At 56.3% G+C, this 22,854-nt stretch overlaps 1 protein-coding gene across 1 annotated transcript in view; it reads left to right on the forward strand.

Moving 5' to 3' along the window:
• The window catches only part of SRCIN1 (SRC kinase signaling inhibitor 1), a 157,306-nt gene that overhangs the window by 54,245 nt on the left and 80,207 nt on the right, over window positions 1-22,854 (forward strand). Inside the window, exon 2 of the mRNA XM_065422641.1 lies at window positions 9,273-9,556. Coding sequence (XP_065278713.1) covers window positions 9,296-9,556 — 261 coding nt within the window. The 5' untranslated portion in view covers window positions 9,273-9,295. The remainder of the gene's footprint in view (window positions 1-9,272; window positions 9,557-22,854) is intronic.

The following is a 22,854-nucleotide window of genomic DNA, read 5'->3' on the forward strand; positions in this document are numbered from 1 at the left end:
GGGCTGTGCGCACGGTTCCCGAGGAGTCAGTGTCTCTCTGAGGCTTGCGAGGAGCAGGGCTGGCGCGGTTGCCTGGCGTTCAGGCAGATCTCACAGGGAGAGGGGGCCATGGCTGTGTCCCCAGCACGTGCCCCATAGGACCCTGGGGCGTGGCTCCCCTGCAGTGGCCGGGGAGACACCTTGGTCGGCAGGTAAGGGCGATGGATGGATGAGTCAGAGGAGAGTTCGGGAGCTTCCTTAACCCACCGTCTGCTGGGGAGCAGGGCCTCGCCCCAGACGCCGGGACTCTCCGGGGGATTGCTATTGTCCTCGTGGGGATTCTACTGCTTGCCAAGGAGCCTCTTTCCATCCTGCCAAGGGAGGGGGGGCGTGTGTGGGGTGGGGGTTCCCCTGCCCACCACCCCCAGGAAGGTGGGGGTTGTGACCTGGAAGCCATCCGTCCTTCACAGCGGCACCATCCCGAAGCCAGCTCGGCCCTCATCCTGTGTTAGCCAACGGGTAAGCGAGCGCTGCCGGGGCGTGGCAGGTAACTCCGTCCTGTCTCCCTTCCCTGCCCCGCTCCAGGAGGCTGGTTCGGGGCCCATTGGCCGTCGTGCAGCAGGGCTGTTCTGGTGCGGTCAGCCAGGCAGCGCGCAGACTGGCCCCAGCGCCCCCTCCTCGGCGATCGTCCCCCAGCGAGAGCCTGGACCAGCCACGCGGCTGGGGGGAGTCTGTGCTGGGGAGCAGGGAGGCCATTGGGAGCCTGTGTCGGGGAAGGTGTCGCCCCCCCCCCCCGGTTTCGTGGCCAGGCGTGGCAGAGCAGAGCCAGTGGCTGGAGCCATCTCGTGTGGCGTTAGTTATGTTTCTCCTCCTTTCTCGTCAGGAAAGGGTCAGCAGAGCCCCGGGGACCGGGTGATGCTGACCAGACCAGCAGAGATCAGCCCTCTCCACGGGTGCTGGGACCTGGGCGGGGGACGGCTTCCCCCACCGAGGGCCGATCAGGCCAGATGCGAGCTGCGAGGTCCCCACACAGGGCACCCAGCTGTGCCCTGTGTCTCCGGAGGGTTTCTCACGCTCACGGCCAGCCCTGAGCATCCTCCCCCAGGCCCGACGATCGCTCCCGGCTTTGGGGGCAGCAAAGGGTTAACGGCGGTCAGGACTGTGGAGCTACCGCCCGGGTGACCCGCAGCCAGGGCTGGGCTGGAAATGGGGACCCGCTCAAAGGCTGCGTCCCAGCAGATGCCAGCGCGGATGATGTCCCCGGCCCTGAGGCTGCAAGACTCCAGGCCTGGGCTGCCACCCGCCTCGTCTCTGCTGCACCTTTAACGAGGGCCCCTTCCTGGCCTGGCTCTGGTCTCCTGTTTTCTTTGGGGGAAGGAATGAAAATATCACCCTGGTCCCGTGCCCCCAAGAACCTCCCTACCCTGGGAAGCCCGAGCTTCTCCTCTCCTTGTCATCATGCATGAGTTATCACGGCTGGTAGGGAAGCCCGGAGGAACGCTGAGCGGGGCCCCATTGCGCTAGGCGCTGTACAGACAGGTTGCAAAGGCAGCCCCCCCGCCCAGCTTGCGGCCGCCGCGGCAGGCTGGTGCTGCGCGGGACGCCTGGACTCCAGGCCCGTTGCAGCCCATGCCCGTGCACTGGAGCCCTGGGCTGTCTGCGCCAAGGAGAAACATTCTCTCCTTAAACTTTTTTGTTTAATTATTCTCAGGGTGGCGGGATGCGCTGCCTCGAGTTGGCCCTGCAGCCAGCAGGACCAGGCCTGGGCAGGGCACCATCACCCAAAGGGCTTGGCAGGCAGTTGAGAGGTGTTGGCTGCTGGGTGGGAGAGGATGGGTCCAGTGGCTGAGCAGCAGAGGTGGTTTCAGAAGCTGGAGGTACCATTTCCCTCCATTCAGGCTTATACAACCATCGACTGGGCCGACCTTGTGGTGCACCCATTAGCTGCAGCACCCCCCTTCCCTGCTATGCTCCCACTTATCCCACCTCCAGGACCTAACTTGGGGTCAGCTTCAGGAAGCACCTGACAAACTAATCAATCGCTTTCCTCACTCTCTGACATGCAGCCACCTCTAGGGTGGAGCATGGCAGCTGTTTGGAACATCTCACGACCGTAGGATGCATGAGCTTGAAAGGAAGAAAAGAGAAATTCTGCTGGGCGGGGAGGATTTAGGTCAGTGGAATGTAATTACCCCAGTTTCACTTTGGCCAGGAAACCCGGGTAACACCCTTGTTCTTATGGGATCGTGAAAGACCACATGTGGGTTAGCTCCTTTCTCACAGCCAGGCCCCGGGGGTCTCCCATCCACATACAAACTCAGCCTGACCTTGTTTAGTCTGGGAGAGCTGCAAGGCTCCCCACACAAAGCGGTACAGCCACAGGCCTCTGCAAGCAGCTTTGGCCATGGGGAAAAAGATGGGGGGGCGGGAATAATATGGGGGGCTTGGCAAAGCTTGGCCTGGAGATGGCGCCCAGGATCTGATGCCTGCGGGGGTACTGCCCCCTCCACTTGCTCGTCATCCTCTGTCTTTGGAGACGAGGGGAGCTGGGATCCGGAGGGGGGATTACCTGCCGGAACTGTTCGCCCGGCACTGCTCCTCTAACTGCCGCGCTGGTGGGTACCAATGTGTGGCTCCTGGGGTTAATGGCACCGACAGACCTTTCCCTTCGGTTCCAGCCGGACCCCCAGCGAGAGCCCTTGTGCACGGGCGGTTCTGCAGGGAGCCGGGGTGGGGGAAGGCCTGCCGAGCAGCGGGGCCCCCCAGCCCTGAGCAGCGTGGCTCTGCCCTGCCTGCGGATCGTGCAGGGCTTTTTAAATAACTCTTTTTAGCAATGGGGAGAGAGCCAGCAAGCCGGCGCGTTCCACCAGCGGAGCGTGTAATTAGGGAGCCGGGAGCTGCATGCTGATGCGCTGGCGATCGGTGGGCGGGAGCTTGGCACGGTGCCGTTCCTAGGGCTGTTGCTGAACTCCCAAGCAGGGAGAAGCGTCCCGGACTGCAGCACGAGCTTACCCTATCGCCGGCCAAAGGAGGCCAGCGCAGGGCAGGCCGCAGCTCCATTGCAATCCCATTGCCTCCTCCCCCACCCCCCCCAACCGCCCAAGGAAGGGGAGAGGGTTTCTGGGCAGAAACGGCAGTGTTGCCTCCGGAGCGGCTTGGCTGCTCTTGCACGATCGTGGGCTCTCTCGCACGATCCTGCTTCAGCCGTGAAAGCGGGTCTCGGTAAGGAGGCTGCGTGCTGGAGTGGCTGGAGAGGAAGGCTAGGACACCTGGCTTCTCGTCCCGATGACGCCGGTGACTTGCTGTGCAGCCTCGGGCAAGTTGCTGCCCCGCTCTGTGCCTCAGTTTCCCCTATCTGTGAGACAGAGGGAGAACCTCCCCCTGCCATGGGGCAGTGTGGGGACGAATTAGGTCGGGTTTAGAAATGACTTTGTAGTGGAAGTGCCTGCTGGGACTGATAAGTGATTATCCTGTAAGGTTTCAGAGTAGCAGCCGTGTTAGTCTGTATCCGCAAAAAGAACAGGAGTACTTGTGGCACCTTAGAGACTGACACATTTATTTATCCTGTAAGGTTGGCCACCTTTCCCTGGTATCTCCCTAGGAGGCTGTCCTCAGCCGCTCCCTGCTAGCAGTGCTGCAGCATCTCCCCACACTGCAGGATCCAGGCTCTGCGTTTCTCTTTGATTGTTTATTGTAGGGCCTAGTCCAGCGCGGAATCAGGCAGCTTAATAGGCCTCCTCCCTCTCTAGCTTCTACAATACAGGTTGACGACAGGGAGCCTGAACTCCTGGGTTCTGCTCCCGGCCCTGCTGCTGATTTGCTCTGTGACCCTAGGGAAGTCACCCCGTCTCTCCCCACCTGAGGATGGGCTGAGAATAGGTACCCAGGCCCCAGGGGCGCTGTGAGCTTAGAGGCATTGTCTGCAAAGCCCTTGAGATCCCAGGCGCAGCAGAGGGGCCGGTCTGATGGGCACTAGTAGCGCTCCAGGCTGGGCACTGCTGCACAGAATGTGACGTTGGTGTCTAATGAACGGGGAGCAGCTATCAGCTTCGTACCGGGACAGAGACCTCCACTCACTGCATTGCCTCGTGCATCAGTGAGACATGCCCCAAAGGCTGGCTGCCCGTGGAGTGGACAGAGTTGGGGATGCCTGGACAGCCCGGCTAGTCCTCCCAGGGCTGCCTCTGGTCCAGCTGGGTATGGCCCCACGCAGGGATGCTGGTTGGCTGGCGCTACACCTCCCGTGGGTTACATCATGGAATGGCAAGGCGAGAGTCCAGAGAAGGGCAACAAAAATGATCAGGGAGCTGGGGCACATGATTTACGAGGAGAGGCTGAGGGAACTGGGATTGTTTAGTCTGCAGAAGAGAGGAATGAGGGGGGATTTGATAGCAGCTTTCAACTACCTGAAGGGGGGTTCCAAAGAGGATGGATCTAGACTGTTCTCAGTGGTGTCAGATGACAGAACAAGGAGTAATGGTCTCAAGTTGCAGTGGGGGAGGTCTAGGTTGGATATTAGGAAACACTTTTTCACTAGGAGGGTGGTGAAGCACTGGAATGGGTTCCCTAGGGAGGTGGTGGAATCTCCTTCCTTAGAGGTGATTAAGGTCAGGCTTGACAAAGCCCTGGCTGAGATGATTTAGTTGGGGATTGGTCCTGCTTTGAGCAGGGGGTGGGACTAGATGACCTCCTGAGGTCCCTTCCAACCCTGAGATTCTATGATTCTATGACACGTTCACTGTAGGAGCGGGCAGTGCAACAACACGGGGAGCTCATGAGCATTGGTGTTGCATCAGTACTGCGCCAATGCCCGGCCTGGCGCTAGGGGGCACTGTACAGTGTGTGGGGGGGGGGGGGGGGGGGGCGTGTAGTCCTTTACTGGAAGCGGTAAAGCAAGGCTTTGACATGAGATCACGAAAGATCCCGTGGTTCTCTCGGTCAAGACCTCCCCAAGCTTGAAAATCTGCCACGCCGGAGGAACCTGGGGCGCTCGGTCTCGTAGCTGGGAGACTGGGCCCTGACCTGGCCGAATCCCAGCCCGGTAACTCCATTCCCCGCCTGGTTCCACGCAGGAGACGTGGAGATGGAGGCAGATTCTCCCAGAGGCTGGAGTCCCTGCTGGACTTTCCCTCTGGAGCGTGTCAGAGGCCAGAGCGTCTCCCGGCTGCCTTGGCTCGGCGGTGCTGTCACTAGCCGTTAGATCAGGCACCAGCCTGCCAGGTGACCCCTGGCTTTTCAAGGCCAGGCTAGCTGGGCAGCTGGGCTGGCTTTTCCGAATCTCTCTCCTGAGCACCCGGGTGTCGGTCCTAGCCCCAGCCTGGCACAGACAGCTCCAGAGAAGGCCGTTCCCCTGACCATTTTCCAGCGGCCCAGTTGAGCGAGCCTCAAGGAGGCCAGGGTGAAAGGCTGTCAGAGGGACCCTGCTGCAGCCCAGACTTGCTGCCTGGACGGGTCCTCTGGGGCTGCTTTCCCCGAAGCGTGTGCACGAACCCATGTTAGGCCAAGGCATGCTGGGTGGGTGGGATCGAGCAGGGGAGGGCAGGGTGTGGGACATGGGTGGGTTGCGTGGGGGGGTGGAGAGCACGGCATCTTGCAGTGAGCAGTGTCCTGGGGAGAGTAGGGGAAAGAGGGGTCAGGGGCCAGGAGGGGCTGCTGTGGAGGGGGTGGGCAGCTAAGCAGGCCGGGAGGAGGTGCTGAGGGAAGGAAAAGAAAGGAGATGTCGGAGTCACCTTAGCTGGGCGGGGTGGGGGTGGGGATTTAACAGGCATTCTGGAATTCGCTGAGGGGAGACAGACCCTAAGCTGCCCTCCCCTTTCAAACCCCAGAAAAGCTCCAGGCGATCTCCGCACGCAGGGAGTTCCAGTCATTAATTACCACTCGCGTTGTGTAGTAGGCTCGGCACAACTCACTGGAAATTAAAATCACAATGTGCAGCCAATGAATTACCCATGGCTGCAAACCGGCAAGCTGCCTCCCCCCCCCCACTTACTTTCTGTGTGATTGCCGGTCCCCCACCCCCATGGGATCCTCCTCCTTTGCAAAAAGAGGGACAAACGCACTCTGCAAATGACCATTGACTGATGGGGCGATTGACACAGAAATAACACGTGGTCCAGGGGTCCCAAACACTGGGCCAGGAAAGCTGAATTCAGTTGCCTACTCTCTGCCTGGGGAACCTTGGGCCAGTTACTTTGCGTCCTGTGCCTCGGTTTCCCCATTTATGAAAACAGAGTTAATTTATCCTTCCCTCCCTTACTGGGGTGTCATGAAGTGCTTTGATGTTTGGAGCTCTCTGGGTAGAAATGGCTATAGAAATATCAGTCTATTAGCCAAAGACGAAGGAAGGCTGGGCTGATGGCTAAGGCATTAGCTGGAGACTCGGGGTTCAATTTCCTGCGTGACTTTGGGCAAGTCACTTAACACCTGTGTGCCTCAGTTTGCCATCCCTAAAATGGATATATCAGCACTGGCCTACCTCACAGGATGAATACGCTATGGATTGTGAGAGGCTCACATAATGCAGTAATGGGCCCATATAAATACCCAAGACCAATGTACTTATTGCAATGCAAACACTGCCCCCTGGTGGTGAGAATCACTGCTTGCCTATGTGTTATAGGCACTATACTGTTAACAGCTGGTGGAGATTCTCCTTCAGCCCTCTGTCCAGCTGTCTCAGCCAAGAGCTTTAAGCACAAGACTATCCTTCCTCTCTTGTCTGTGATTTTATCGCGGGCTACAGTCACCTTGTTTTTAAGTGTTTTTTAACCCCAAGGCACCTGTAACAATCCATCGCTATCCACCTCGGTCGCTCAAGGCACCGTGGCTGGGGCTCCGTCTGGGAGAGCTAAGCTGCCCATTGGAGCTGTGTTCTCAGGGTCTCGTGTTTGTGGGGGCTGAGCGCTCCAGGGGATCTCGGAGGGGAATGCTTTCCCAGTTCAGCCTGCAGAGGCCGGCCTTAGAGGTGTAGGGGCAGGTCCCCGCTGTGCGTGGAGCGTCGCCCTGCGGTCTAGATGCTTCCAAGGCAGGGGCGGTTTGCTCTGGTTTGAGAGGGCTTTCCTAATCTGAATGCTGAGAATCTGCCGCCGGCGCGTGTGTGTGGGGGGCGTGGGGGGACTCCCGGTGGTGACAGGTTCTGGCACTAACGCTAGAGCTCTGTCAGCACAGGGCGAGCCGGGGAGATCTGGGATCTGCTAGAGACAAAGACCCAGCAGCAGGCAAGGTGAACCCTGAGGACGAGCCTGCAGAGAGATCTGGGGCCTGAGGGACCTCGGGAAGGGGGTGAGGCCGGAGCAGGGAGCTGGCTGAGAAAGGGGTCTCCCTGGGCCTTGGTGTGCCGGCGGCGTCTCTCTGCAGGAAGCGTGCGCCTGTGAAAGTGAGAAGAGGCGCCTGTCGCCGGGTGGGGAGCGCGTTGCTTTCACCAGCTGGACCTTTCAGCCTCAGAGCGGTGCCGGCGGAGTCCCCCTCCCTCCCCCATGCACTGCCCTGCATTTCATTTTCTTTTTGGTATGTCCGTTTGTCTGTGTCCTTCTGTGTGTCTCTGCTCCGGAGCAGCGTTCGGGCCCTCGTCCGTCATGGGTCTCTGACTGTTTTTGGTTTCAAGTCGAGGGTTAGCTTTTTATTTTGAACGTTGTGGTCTCTGTGGTTCCCCTGTCCTGTCCCCCTCTGTCCACGTCTGTCGCTGTGCCAGGCCGGCGGCCCTGCAGCCTTCGGCCTCCCCTCTCCCCTCCCCTCTGCTGCAATCTGTCCCAGGACAAAACCCTGATTGCAGCCCCTGACCCTCTTTCCTCCCCCCCCAGGCCAGAATCCCCCCCGACCCTGCCCCCTTCTCCAGAGCCTGAAATCCACCCACCCTCTGTTTGCACCTCAGACACCAAGCCCTCTTTTGGGGGCCGAATGAGTAGCAGAGAGGGGGGGAGCGTAGGTGGGAAAGGGACAATGCCTTGGGGGTGGGGTGGGGGGCTGTTGCTGGCATCTGGTCACCGAGGACAAGCCCAGGACTTTTCATGTGGCTTCTATCCAAGAGGCGATTTAAAGAGACGCTGTCACCACAGGTTTAGAACTCACCTCCATTGCTGGTTTAAAACACATCCCCCTTAGAAGCTTAGATAATCTCCTTCCTGAGTCACTTGTCCCTGCCCCCCCCCCCGCACCTTTGCCCCCTCCTCCCACCTTGGGGACTGGGCTCTTTGGAGAACCTGCCCCTTCTTTAGATGCCTCGATGGGAGCTGAACTCGTCTGGAAATCAGGTCCCGGTTGCAGGGGGCGAGCCCTAATTCCCCAGCCTGGGCAGAGATGAAGGAGGGAGTTGAATTCCCACCTGCTGGGCAGCTCACTGGGGCCCCTCGGTATTTTGTTGATGTCATTTGCTGCCTGGTAGCGGAGCAGCGAATGGATCCAACCCATCTTGAGAGATTTACAAAGCGGCCAATGCCTCCTCATCAGGTGTGACCCCCCTCCCCAGTCTCGACCACTGGACAGCGCCCCTTTAAATCTGATCCGTCTGAGAATCCAATTAGTGGATTGCTCTGTCTCCTGGGCACCAAACCGAGATGGTACCAGAAGCTGGGGTGCATTGCATGGCCAAGAACCCTGGGTGGAGCAGCCTGGGTAGAGTATTTGCCCTTAGTGCCCCTCTGTCTCTATTCAGTCGCTGTGGGTGGGGTCGCTCTGCCGTTAGCCGGGGCCAGCTAGGAGAGCTGAGCAAGGTGGGACTCGGGCTTCAGGCATCGGCCGTTCACCTCTGGAGAACGGGGCTGCCACGTGAATGAAGTCTGGTGGTTGCCTGCCTTGCCCATGCCCTGCCCCTTGGGTAGCAATGAACATTGCCACACAGTCTACACTGCAGCTGGGAGTCTGCTTCCCAGCCTGGGTAGAGACCCACGCTAGCTCGTCTCGAGCTAGTGTGCTAAAAATAGCAGTGAGGTCACAGCGTACCTGTGCAGGGTAACAGCGAGCCAGGCCCCTAGTCCCTATCCCCTGGGCATTGTACGGCCGCCAGCCGTCCAGCCCAAGCTCTGCTCAGGGGCACCCCAGGGCTGAACTAGCAGGGCCTGGCTGGGGGGCCTGGCTGGAGGATCTGGAACGTGGACCCTGCCCCCGGCCAGCCAGTGCTATCAGCCCCTCACTTCAGTTCCTGGCTGCCAGCCCCGACAGAACAGTAACTGCTGGATTTCCTGCCCCGCCCTGGCCCCTCTCGACGGTCGCCCCAACGGCCAAGGCCTCAGGCCGAGGGCTGGCGGGAAGGTCCCTGACCCCAGCTCTGCTCTCTCCCCTTCCCCCACCCCGTGTAGATCCCGAGAGGACTAGCACACACATGATCTCGGCAGACGATGCGGAGTACCCGCGGGAATACAGGACGCTGGGTAACGGGACCCGGCGCTTCTCCAACGTGGGGCTGGTGCACACCTCGGAACGCCGGCACACGGTGATCGCCGCCCAGAGCCTGGAGGCCCTCTCTGGGCCGCAGAAGGCCGAGATGGACCGCAAGCGAGACGCCTTCATGGACCACCTGAAGAACAAGTACCCGCAGCATGCCCCGGCCATCCGAGGCCAGCAGGACAGGATCCGGGATCAGGTAAGGGGCACCGTTTCCCCCCCCCCCCCCTCTCCGCCTTTCAAGGGGCTCTGTGAACTCTAGCCCAGGCCTGGCGGTGGGGTCTGGCAGTGAAGTCACCTCATGCATAAAAGGGCTGGTGGGCTCGGTCGGGGTCTTGCCAGCAGCAGTAGGCTTTCCCCAGGCTCTCCCAGGGTTGTGAATGCACAGCCTCTCTCTACGGGGGCACGGGGGGGGGGGGAATTTGACCTCAGGGTGGGCTAGGGGACAAGCATTGGGAGCAGATTTACCTGTGTGAGGAGCTGGAGGCATGGGGGGGATTTGATCTCTGGTGGGGGCTAATGGGCATGCAGCGGGGGTGTATTTATCCTCTCTATGAGGAACCAGGGAGCCCCCCCACAATGGATCTGTCCTCCAGGGGGCTAGCTGGCACATGCGGGAGGAGGGGGAACCCCAGCCCAGTTCTCTCCAACCTTCACTTGGGTTGGGGCTGTGAGTAGGGGCTGGCGAAGGGTAGAAGCTGAGAGCCAAGCCCCCCCTGCTCCCTACCTGGCCCGCGGGGGTCAGCACCAATGCCCGTTGCACACCTGGACTCTGCGGGCCCTAAACACCCTGCTCGGGGCCTCCTCGGCTCTGGGCTTCCTCCCTCCAGAGCACTTCTTCCCTCCCTCCAGAGCACTTCTTCCCTCCCTGTGGGTGCAGGGGGAACCTTGAGAAATAGATCACACCGGCCAAACCTTTCACCACAGCCCTCGCCCCAGCGACGAGCCCCAGGCTGCCTCTTAGGGAGGCGTTTCTGCCCCCCCTGTTTTTATTAACCAGCCCAATAGCCCTCCTGCCATGGGTAGCCCCAGCGTGAGGCTGGGAGCCTGGCGCAAACCGCGGTGATGGTGGGTGTAGATACGTATGCCAGATTGCCAAGGGCTCAGCACCCAAATCTTCCGCCGAGCTCAGTTGCTGTTTATGCACCTAAATAAGAGACCGATTCTCCCAAGAACCCAGCACCCCAGGGGCACCCGATGTGCTGAGCTTTTGGGAAACTCTGGCTCTGACTGGGGGAGAGAACCCGGCCCCAGGCGTTTCTACAGCTTGCTTTGTGATAACACGGCTGAGACAGGTATTGAGGGTTAGTCCTTGTTTGGACAGGCTGTTACCAGGAGCTGGGGCTTGAAGCCTAGAGTGGCAGCCAGACGGGGGCTGCATGGTAGCTCCACGCATTGTAGAATTGATCATGTTCGTGTCATACCGCCTCATGCCGTCGGAGGGCTTGGATGCACCGGAACCGAGTGGGGGGGAAAGACCCTGTCTGTGCCTGGCGCGGAGATTCCCCGCTGAGCTTGAGCGGTTCGGTGCAGGCGCTGAGCATCGCTGTCTCTGATGCAGCCTGGTCTGTAACTACCTGTGTGTAATTAGCGACTGGCCCCCAGTGTGGGTCAGCAGGAGGGGAGAGCAGTGCTGCCTCTGCTGGTGTCTCCGTAGTACAGACTGCGTTATAGCTCCCCGTTATCCGCAGGGCAGGGACAGCATGGGCAAGCTCCCCCACTGCCATGCACCGCAGTGGGGAGGCGGTGTGACCCCAGGGGTAGAGCGCCGGCCTGAGACTCAGAAGACATGGGTTCAGTTCCCAGCTCAGCCACTGGCCTGCTGCATGACCCTGGGCAAGTCGCTTTGCTGCCCCGTGCCTCAGTTTCCCCATGACACGGACCTCCTTTGTAAAGCCCTTGGAGATCATTTGATGAAAAGAGCTAAACAAGAATAACAACCCTGACCATCTCCAGGAGATCAGCTGCCATGATCTGTTCAGTGCTTGGCTTCTGTGCCGAGCTTACCGACAAAGTGTGTGTGTGTGTGTGGTGTTACGGATGCCTGTCCTTTAAGGAGTGGGCCACGACCCCAAATCCACCCACGTTGGATAGTTGATCTGGGCTGGAACGGCGCTAGGTGCAGCAAGCTGTATATCCCACCGCACATTCCCTGAGCCCTCTGTCCCCGCCTGCTCCAGGCCCAGCTCGGCACACAGGGGGATGTGTTCTCCTGGACGTACGGTAGCGAGGGAACTTCTGGGGCTTGCTGCGTTTCAGCTCTGGGCTAGCGATGAAAGGAGAGAGGCTCTCCCCTTCCGCAGCCGCTCAGTGCTGTCACGGTGACACACACAGGCTGGCTGGTTTGTGACCCTCTCACAAACTCTAGTGCAGGGCACGGGCCTGGGACTCTCCCTAGCACCGAGCTCAGGGGATGCCGCCTGCCGGCGGTGCTGCCATAAGTTAGGGCTATTTCGGCCCCTGACCAGCCTAGAAACCCCAGGGCACAAAGCCCCCTTTCCTCCACGCTCAGAGCTGTGACGGTGGGTCTGGCTACGCTGCAGGCAGAGGTGTGGACGTAGCCCATGAAAACAGCAGTGGCCCCTCAGCAGCACAGGCTGGCTGCTCGAGCACGTACCCAGGGTCCCGGGCGGGGTTGTCCGGCCCATGCGGCCGCGGCTTCGCTGCTTTCATTACGTCTACACGCTCAGGTTCGTCTACACGCGCTGCAGTCGCAGCACAGAATTCCAGCCAAAGGCGGCCGCCCGCGCTAAGGAATCATCCGTCCGTGTCTGGGCCGGGCCGGGCGATGGGAAGGCACGAATCACCTCTCAAGGGCCCGGGCACCCCCTGAGCCCTTTGTGAGCTCCCCATCGCGTTACCAACGCAGGTGCTTCCTCTGCTTAAGGGGACTTCAGCAAAGCCATTTGAAAACAGCACCTAGATCTGTAACAGAGGCGCGGAGGGTCCTTTGGGACACCGGCGTTCCAGGCACTGAGCTGCCGTCATGTCCCCGGCGGTCCCGGTTCCTCCTGCTTCGGTAGGGCTCACACGGGGATTGCTGGCAATGCTGCCCTCCTGCCAACCGGTTCGCTAAAAGGGCCCCGGGGAGATTTGACAGCTGCACCTGGTGACTTCGGGTATCTGGCGTGACCCTGCGCGCGCCAGCAGGAGCCTCTGGAATCACAGCTCAGGAAGAGAAGCGGCTCCTGCATGGGGTCCTAAACCTGGGCAAGGCAGGGGAGCAGCTGGGCTTGGTGGATTCAGGCGCTGCTCTCTGCTGGGGTGAGTGCAGGCTCTGCCCTGTGCCACTAGCTGGACCAGCCCCCCGCTGCAGTCAGGCCAGGGGGTGCCCTGTAGGCCTTGTGGCTAAGAGGGCCGGGCAGCTGAAGCCCGAGCAATGGGGTGGGCAGCAGAAGAAGGGGAAGGAGGTGAGTGGGGCATAGCTGGAAATGGCAGCATCCCAAAAGGGGGTGGAGGGCGAGGGCATCTGCTGCTTCCGGATTGGCTGAGAGCTCATGTCCTCCCAACATGCAGCAGGATGAGCATCAGGGCGTGCCCCCCATCAGCCTCGGGGCTGCCTTATTCACCCTATTCCTCCCATTCTTGCTTGAGAAACAACTAGGACTCTCTCCCAGGAACCCCCCCCCCCCAAAGTTCCCACCTGGAACCTACATGCCTCTTGCACGGATGCAGCATCCATTAGAAAGTGGCGTGGTCTTGTTAGGTCCTGTTGTATCTCTGCGACATAAAATCCCACCCACGCCTCACCTCTTCCAGAGGCCATGGGACTGGGCATGCGACTGGCAGCAGGGTGGGGTTCAGAGTGGAGCTGGTGCTTACTCCCGTCGATACAAACTCCCTACAGTACTGTTGGCCCTCTCTTCACCTGCGATGAGTTTTCATCTACTGAGTGGCAAAATAAATGTGTTTTTGTAAGTCCTGCGCAGCACTGGACTGGGACTCAGGAGACGTGGGTTCTATTCCCTGCTCTGTCACTGGCCTGTTGGGTGACCTTAGGCAAAGTCACTTCCCCACTCTGTGACTCAGTTTCCCCATCTACATAAAAACATAAAAATGGCCATGCTGGGTCAGACCAATGGTCCATCCAGCCCAGTGTCCTGTCTTCCAACTGTGGCCGGTGCCAGGTGCTTCAGAGAGAATGAACTGAACGGGGCAGTTATTGAGTGATCCATCCCCTGTCATCCAATTCCAGCTTCTGGTAGTCAAAGATTTAGGAGCATGCCATTGCATCCCTGACCATCTTGGGTAATAGCCATTGATGGACCTATCCTCTAGGAATTTATCTAATTCTTTTTTGGCCTTCACAACATCCCCTGGCAATGAGTTCCACAGGTTGACTGTGCACTGGGTGAAGAAGTACTTCCTTATGTTTGTTTTAAATCTGCTGCTTATTAATTTCATTGGGTAACCCCTGGTTCTTGTGTTATGTGAAGGGGTAAATAACACTTCTTTAGTCACCTTCTCCACACCAGTCATAATTTTATAAACCTCTATCGTTTCCCCGCTCAGTCATCTCTCTTCTAAACTGAATAATCCCAGTCTTTTTAATCTTTCCTCATACGGAAGCTGTTCCAGATCCCTAATCATTTTTTGTTGCCCTCCTCTGTACTTTTTCCCATTCTAATACACCTTTTGTGAGATGGGGTGACCAGAACTGCACACAGTACTCAAGATGTGGGTGTACCATAGGTTTGTAGAGCGACATTATGATATTTTCTGTCTTCGTATCTATCCCTTTCCTAATGGTTCCTAACATTCTGTTAGCTTCTTTGACTGCCGCTGCGCATTGAGCAGATGTTTTCAGAGAATATCCGCAATGACTGCAAGATCTCTTTCTCGACTGCTAACAGCTAATTTAGACCCCATCATTTTGCATGTATAGTTGAGATTATGTTTCCCAATGTGCATCACTTTGCATTTACCAGCACCGAATTCCATCTGCCATTTTGTTGCCCAATCACCCCGTTTTGTGAGATCAGCTTTCGACTTAACTCTCTTGAGTCATTTCATCTGCAAACTTTGACACCTCATCGTTTACCCCTTTTTCCAGATCATTTAGGAATATGTTGAAGAGCGCTGGTCCCAGTACAGATCCCCAGGAGCCCTGCTATTTACCTCTCTCCACTGTGAAACCTGACCATTCATCCCTACTCTTTGTTTCCTGTCTTTTAACCAGTTACCGATCCAGGAGAGGATCTTCCCTTGGATCCATGGCTCCTTAGTTTGCTCAAGAGCCTTTGGCGAGGGCCCACGTCAGAGGCTTTCTGGAAAAGGGAGATAATGATAGTGGTCCCCTTTGTGAAGCGCTTTGAGATCTACTGATGGAAAGTGTTATCTAAGAGCGAGGCATTATGATCATTCTATTCCCAGGCAGCATCTCAGGGAAGGGGAAGTTAAGGTCGTAACTCTGTATCAGGAAATTCAAAAGGGGGAAAAATCTTTTATAGACACCGTCGTTCAAACAAACACACACACCTAAAGATAGAACATTCCACCTTTGGTCTGCCCCCGTATCTCATTCAGCCTTTACTCTGCCCTCATGTCCATGCCGGCCCTGTGCATCTTCCATGTAACATACACATCTGTCTATGACACGTGTGACAGCTAGGGGACAAATCAAACCCCAGATGCCTTGCCAGGAACCTGGATCTTTGAAATTCCAGGTCTTTTGGCATTTTGTCTGACAGCTTTATTATTCACGATGTTTATTTCTAAGGTAGTGCCCAGAACCTGAAGCTCAGATCTGGACACTGTTGTGCTAGGTTCTGTACACCAGTGGCAGCCTGCTACAAAGAGCGTACAGCCTAAATAAACCAGGCTGACGAAGGAAGCGTCGCCAATCCATCCCTAGTTACGAAGGGGGAGTGGAGGTACAGAGAGATTAAGTGACAGGTTTCACCCAGGGGGTCTGTGACAGACAGAGCTGGGGATCGAACTCAGATCACTTGCTTCCTGGTCTAATATCTTGCCAACACAAGCAGCCTGCCGCCAGCCAGCTGTTGTAGGCGCTAATGCAGCCTCTGCTTGGCTAATATTTCACTGTTTTTTCCGACGCTAAGTCCCTTTCTTTCCTGCACTTACCTCCCCCGGACTGACATGCTGAGGAATTAATGGCCCCCTGGACTTTAAAGAGCCTTTCTTGTGGTTTCTGATCTGGCTGCAGTGATGCCTTTGGCCTGTGCCAAGTTTCCTGCCCGAAGCAAACGCATTGTTCCTTTTAAATTGGATCGTCTGTTTTGTCCCAAGCCCAGCTAGTTTCAAGGGGGAAACCGCCGGGTCTCCCATGCTCCAGGCGGCTGGCAGACCTGGGCACTAACGGGACGCTGCAGATGCGCAGATGACAGGTTTGGGAGCGGGCAGAGATCTCTGAGCGTGCTCGAGCTGGGTACAGCCTGTCGGCATTGCCCAGGGCTCACTGGGTGGGCCTGCGGGATCTGAACGGAGTAGCCTCCGTCCAATTCCCAGGGCACAAGTGTGTCTCCACCACATAAACTACCCCCACAGTTGACACGGTTGGGTTCCCCTTGTTGGAATCTGCAGCAGCGTTTCCGGGGCAGGACCAGTCCTCTCTCCCCTACGGGGTTGCCCCAGAGGTGGACTGAGGAATGCTTGCCCTGCTGCTGTTCGTGCTCTGGGAATCAACCCAAGGATCCAGTCCCCAGCCCTGTCGATCCAGCCCTGAATTCACAGCTACAACGGCATGGTCTGGAAAGGCATCTAGGGCGGTGAGCACAGGGGAGCTGGAGAAATTCCAGCCGGGTGCCTCCCGGAGGGATGAAAGCAACCTGGGCAGAAAGAAATAGAGCAGTATAGGGCAGGAGCTTGGGCTCCTGTCTCTCCAGTCAGGAGGTTGATGTGGCATTGTTTTTGGCTGCATCGAGTCCTCCGAGTCTCTGTTTGTCTTAACTCCCTCCAGATTTAATCTACACCTGTGGGGGGGAGGCGGGGTGTAGAACACCAACTTCTTTCCCTCTGTTGAAGTGGTTTCCTTTCCAGTGTGCCCAGGGCCGGCTCCAGGCACCAGGCAACCAAGCTGGTGCTTGGGGCGGCACCTGGAGGGGGGCGGCGCGGCGCTCGGGCCGCCGGGGAGAGCGGGGCCACAGCCGGGCTCGCCGCCCTCCCCCCGGCGCTCTGGCCGCCCTCCCCCCGGCTGCCGGGGCTCGCCGCCCTGCGCTCTTGCCGCCGGAGGGAGAGCCGGTCGGGGCTCGCCGCCCTCCCCCCCGGCGCCCTCCCCCCCGGCGCCCTCCCCCCGGCCGCCGGGGGCAGAGCGGAGCCCCCGCCGGGGCTCGCCGCCCTCCTCCCAGGGCTCCGGCTGCCCTCCCCCCGGCCGCCGGGGGGAGAGCGGAGCCCCCACCGGGGCTCGCCGCCCTCCCCCTGGGGCTCCGGCCGCCCTCCCCTCCCCCCCCCCGTGGGGGGGGGGCGGCCGGAGGCTTTTTTGCCTGGGGCGGCAAAAATGCTAGAGCCGGCCCTGAGTGTGCCGCCCTCCTGCTGGGCCGGGTCCCAGAAGTCAGTTTGGATCGGTGGATATAACTGTTAGGTAGTGAGAACAGATCAGTTTTAACCCTGGCCATTGGCCAGCGCTCCCACGGTACTTCCAGGAGGCCAGTCGGGGTTACTGATTTCATTGGGCTCCATGCAGGACTAACTGGGCAAGGTTCTCTGGCCTGTATTCTGCAGGAGGGCAAACTACATGAGTGGGCTGGCTCCTCCGGGCCTTAAAAAGCTATGGCTGTGCGATGACTTGGGGGCCTAGTGCATAGGGCGCAGGACATGGACTCAGGAGACAGGGCTTCTGTTCCTGGCTCAGCCATGGGCCTGCTGGGTGACCTGGGGCGACGCACTTCCCGGCTCCGTGCCTCAGTTTCCCCATTGGTCACATGAGGATAACGAGGCTGACTTTGTTTGTAAAGTGCCTTGAGGTCTGCTGGTGACAAGCACTAGATAAGAGCTAGAGATTATTACTCTTTGTTTGCGTTTGATCATTTAAAACACCATCTCCCTGGGCCCCTCCCCACCTTCCCCATTCCCGCCTCTTGTTTGTTACAACCGCCTCCACTAAATGGGATGGTCAGCTCTCTGGGGGAGGGGCCACGGCTTCCTATGTGTTTATACAGCCGCTTGGGCCCTACCGTAATAACCTCTCTCACCACAGAACTGGTGCACATGGGCTCCCCCAACACCACCCCACACCTGGAGCGATGCCACCCTGTGGGGGGAGAGGGCAGTGCAGTCTCCATGGCCTCTCCACAAAGACTCCTAATAATTAAACCACGATTTGAGGACTTCAGTAGCTCAGACATAGGTTAGGGGTTTGATACAGGAGTGGGTGGGTGAGATTCTGTGGCCTGCGTTGTGCAGGAGGTCAGACTAGACGATCATAATGGTCCCTTCTGACCTAAAAGTCTCTGAGTCTATGAATTTAACAACCATTGGGATTATCTTTACGGCCTTCCCCAGGGGACTGAACCAAAGAGCTACCCTCCTCATTTCACATAGACCCAAACAGTCCCTGTTGACCCAGGCCGGATTCAAACCGCTGACCCAGTGCCTGTCCTCTGCTTCTGAACGGTGGGGAATCCATGCTGCGGATGGGCTGGTGTGGAGATATGGCTTCGTGAAGGAGTGTGGCATGGCCAGCTCTGAGCATGCAAAACTCATGAGTCAGGCTCCTCAAAATCATGAGATTAGCTTAAAAATCCCGTCCCCCCCCCCCCCAGGATACACTTTGGGTTCTTCTTATTTGCCCTCTGGGGCATGAGCCTTTGGGCATCATGAATTCAAGCTTTTCTCTGCAACCACAAGGGCTAGAAACTTCCTGTTAAAAAAAAAAGCAAGCTGAGAGTCTCCTGTGATCACGTGACTCCAGGAGCTGGGGCTTTAAACCCCAATTTGTGATAAAATCAGGAGGCTGGGCGCATGAGTGCCAGTGGGACTTCTGCCTCTTGTCCCCCATGCAGAGTGAGAGTAGCTGATATGTTTTTGTCTATGCTCCCCAGACTTGAAAGTCTGGGGGTTGGGGCAGTGCATAATCTGTGAAGAGCCCTTGACTCTACAACTGATTTCCGTACTTTGGTCCGCAGGTGCTTGCTTGGACCAGCAAGACTCAGTGCTTCTCCCATCTTCTCCCCTAAGGGGCGCCAGTGGTTCTGGGTTGCAGCTTCCCTCTGGGTTGGCTGCTCCAATGGTCTGGTGTTAAGAAAGGGTTTTGTGCAGGCAGGAGAAGATTTCTGGGCATGCTCGTGAAAGCCAGTGCATCAAAATCAGAGCAGCATACCAGCTTGGTGTATAGCGGTGTACCTCTGCTGAAGCCAAGGGCGCTCCATTGATTTGCCCCAGGCTGAGGAGTTGGCTATTCTTAGCCACTTTTAGAACACGCGTTCTCTGCCTACGTGAACAAGGAGAAAATCCAGATTGTTCCCCCAGTGTGTTCTCTGGGGCGTCGCTGGGGCCAAACAGACCACTGATGAAAGCAGTCTTTCTGTCCATAGAGGCCTAGCAAAGCCAAGCCTCTTCCTTATTATCGCCAGCCTGCTCGGTGCAAGCAGTGTTAATTATTGATTGCTGTTTTATCATCATCCATCCACTGTTCAGGCTGCACTGGGTTCACACTCATTAGACATTGTACAGCGAGAGTCATGCATCGTCTTTGAATCCATTCCGTTCCGCACTGGAGATACAGGCATCCCCTTTCTGGTCAGAGAGAGCCATTTCTTGGTAAATAACTTGAAATGTTTCGGTTATTAATACAATAATAAAACCACCAGCATTTGTAGAAAGCCCCACCTGCTTGGACTCCGGCGCGGAATGATTTTTGAGGATTGTTATAATCGGGTGGAAAGATCTTCTGGATTCTAATGGTCTGTTTTTTTAAAAAGAAAAGACTATGTAAATCCATCACAGAGGGGGAAACTGATCCTCGTGGGAAGAGCCCGCAAAAGGCGCGCTGTAGCTATAAAGCCCAGGTTTTAAGTGGGATTTAGGTAATACATAGACCTTCGGCTGGTGCACTGCCCAGAGGTGAAGCACAGCCAGAGATAGTAAAATAAATACAACCCATCGTTTTGGGGAGACGCTCCGGAGGGAGCAGATGCTCCCCCTTGGGATGGCGCACAGATTCATAGGTTCCAAGGCCAGCAGGGACCATTGGGATCAACTCGTCTGACCTCATACATAACATAGGCCAGAGAACTGCCCCAAAACAATTCCGAGAGCAGATCTTCTAGAGCAACATCCATCTTGATTTTAAAATGGTCAGAGTTAAGGAATCCACCACAACCCTTGGTAAATTGTCCCAATGGTTAATGACTCTCACTGTTAAACATTTACGCCTTGTTTCCAGTCTGAATTTGTCTAGCTTCAACTTCCAACCATTTGATCGTGTTAGAGCTTCCTCTGCTAGACTGGAGAGCCCAGTATTAAATATATTTTCCTATGTAGATACCTATAAGCTGATAACCACTGAACATTACTCCCCGGAGTCCTGCCTGCCACTCCCTATCCGAGGCAGAAACCAGCAAACAAAGAGATGGTCGCATCCGCTTTGGGGGAAAGAAAACAAGCATTATTCATCTTCTCCCAACGTGTTAAACAATTGTGGAGAGTAAATGAAAATAGAGGGGTTGGAACCAGTGGATGCCAACCTTTAAATGACATTGAGATGCAAACATGATCGAAGCCTTTCTGAAACGTTACAGACTTGCTCGTATTTTTAATTTATTAGCCATTTGGCAGGGGGAGGCTGATAGGTAATTTTAGCTTGTTGTTTAAAATATGATATACGAGAGAGTTTACCAAACCGGATCTGAATAGAAATGTTTTGGAAAATTCAGTGTTCCGTTCAGAACGGCAGCCCCCACAGCATAACACCGTGGTGCTGATCACGAGAAATGGAAAGTGAGAGCAATATTAATATTAATCATATGTATATCTATCATAGAGAAGGAAAGGCAGGTGCACACAATACCTCCAACACCCAACAGGCCGTCAGCAAGTCTACAGCGAAGGCCAAGGCTGCAGCGAGCTAATTGAAAACCCAGATGGGCGAGAGCTTTAAATGGCAGGTTAACAATAAACAGTGGAATGAGACAGGGAAAGTGAAACTGACTAATAGACCAGATTAGTCCCCCTGTCTTCCTGTCTGTCTGAGGTTTGGATTGAGTTCCCACCCCCGCAGTACCAAGTGCTGCCCCCCGCTGGAGGAAATGCGGGAACTAAGCAAACACCACGAAGGTTTGATTTTTTTAAAAATTCCATTTTAATGTATTAATATAACACAGGCAAGAAATTTACCAATCTCCCTCCAAATTGTGTCCCTTTAATACAGCCTGACAAAGGGGTTAGTGGGGCAGTAGTATTGTTTATTGTGAGTGGTACCGTAGCAGCTAAAGCCCCCAGCCGCGAACAAGGCCCTGTTGCACTAGTTGACGGTCCCTGCTCGGAACAGGTTACAGTCTGCGTCGCATCAGATAAAGGGTGGGAGGGGAAAAAGGCCCAGTGACAGAGCTAGGGTTAGAATCCAGGTCCCCTGACTCCCAGGCCAGGGTGGGCCTTGTCCGTTAGCTCATGTCATCAGCACTGTCTTTAACTGGATGGGGGCTCAGAATGGCAGAAGCGTATCTCTACCCGCAAACTCCAAAAGGAGGTTGTTTTTGCCTCACGCAGCAGGGAGGCGCTGAGTCCATCTCTACGGTCAGCATGAAATTCCAAGTGGGTTCCTTCGAGACAGCTGGAAATTGAGCGACCACCTAGCAAGTGTGAAAAATCGGGATGGGGGGGGGGGGTAATAGGCGCCTAGATAAGACAAAGCCGCGAATATCAGGACATCCGGTCACCCTAGCGGGAAAATGTGTTGGCGCAGTGGCTAATACCCTGTGAAACATGGCACTTCCCACGTGACGCCCTTGTACTGTGAACTGCCCATCAGCCAAATGGCCTTGCCTCAATCCGAGTGGGGTCAGAAAGTTACAAATGTGTATAATAATCATAATTACCAATGAATTGAAATGGGTGATCCTTTCCCCTCTCCCCTGCTCGGGACTCCCAACCATCTGAATTGCTTTTAGAATGTGCTTGTCAGCTGAGATCTTGCCTGGCCTGGGCCAGCAGGGAACATGCGATTGTGCACACAAATGATAAACCCCAGAAAACAGAGGATGACAAACATTCCCCAGACCGTTACCCTGTCAATACAGGCACACCAGTGGTAGAGCCCTAAAGCTTCCCCTCTTCTGACGCCCTACAGGTTGCAGGCGGCGGCGGGGGCTTAAATACAGGAGGGTGGCTAGCGCAGAAATGTGCCTTTTTATAGACTAAATAAAAGTGTATAAAAGCCTCGGATTTAAGCTCATCCCATTTTGCTGCAGAATAAAAAAGGCTGAGGCGGAGGGTTAGTGTACTGGTGGCGTTCTGGCAACAGCAGATTTGCAGCTGCCCAGAATAATTCCGACTTTAGAATAAATAAATATATATCAGCAACCGTGGCCAAGCTAAAATATATATGTGAAAATCCAGGGCTCTTTCCTGACTCCTGGGCTTTCTGTCTTGCAGAAGAAACCCAGAGCTAGCCCTCTGCATGATTTGTTTGCTGCCAAGCTTTCAGGGGCGCGGAGGCCGGGGGCAAGTTAAACTCTTTCCCTATCTGCTGCATGCTAAAGCTTTCAGGGTTTGCTTGGCCGCTGCTGGCTGGAAAACGGAAGGATGGTCTTGTAGCGAAGGCAGGGGCGGACACTCTGGGTCTGATTGCTAGCTCACCTGGACAAGTTCCTGTGCCTCAGTTTCCCCATCTGTAGAATGGGGATAATGATTCTTCCCTCCCGTCCCAGGGCGGTTGTGAGGGCAGATTCCCTGAGGTTTATGAGATGTTCATATACTACAAAGGGGAGGGACTTTTGCCTAGACCAGGGTTTTTCAACCTTTTTTCATTTGCAGACCCTTAAAAAATTTTGAATGGAGGTGCGGGCCCCTTTGGAAATCTTTGCCATGGCCTGCAGACCCCCAGGGGTCCGCGGGCCACACATTGCAAACCACTGACTTAGATCATGAGCTTTCTGGAGCAGGGACAGCACCTAGGCCAGGGCTAGGGCTCCAGGGGGCTACCACAATACAGATAGTCGATAATCATCATACAGGCACCCCCGTCCTGAGCAGGTTGGAGTTGAACTTTCAAGGTTCAAGTGTGTTTGAAAGTTGGGGGCAAGGAGGCCACCTACTGCTAGTGTGTGTGGGTGGGGGAGTACGGGAGAGACTTGTCTACTGTGTTAACAGAAAGCGGGAGGAGGGGCGAGGCCCCACAGAACACGCAGCCCCTGCTGCTCCCATAACTGTTAGCAATTTTTTGCATGAGCTGTTTTTAATAGTACTTTGCCCTTCTTCATAAGGTCTGTCATTTACGGAGCTCCTGGTGCTTTACGAGCATCCGTTCAGCCTCTGTTTTGTTCCCAGCTCGAGGTGAGAGTTTGGTCTAGTGCTTGTAGCTCAGGAGAGAGTCAGGTCTCT

The sequence above is a fragment of the Emys orbicularis genome, chromosome 25 (genome assembly GCF_028017835.1).
Source record: "Emys orbicularis isolate rEmyOrb1 chromosome 25, rEmyOrb1.hap1, whole genome shotgun sequence".
Lineage (NCBI taxonomy): Eukaryota > Metazoa > Chordata > Testudines > Emydidae > Emys > Emys orbicularis.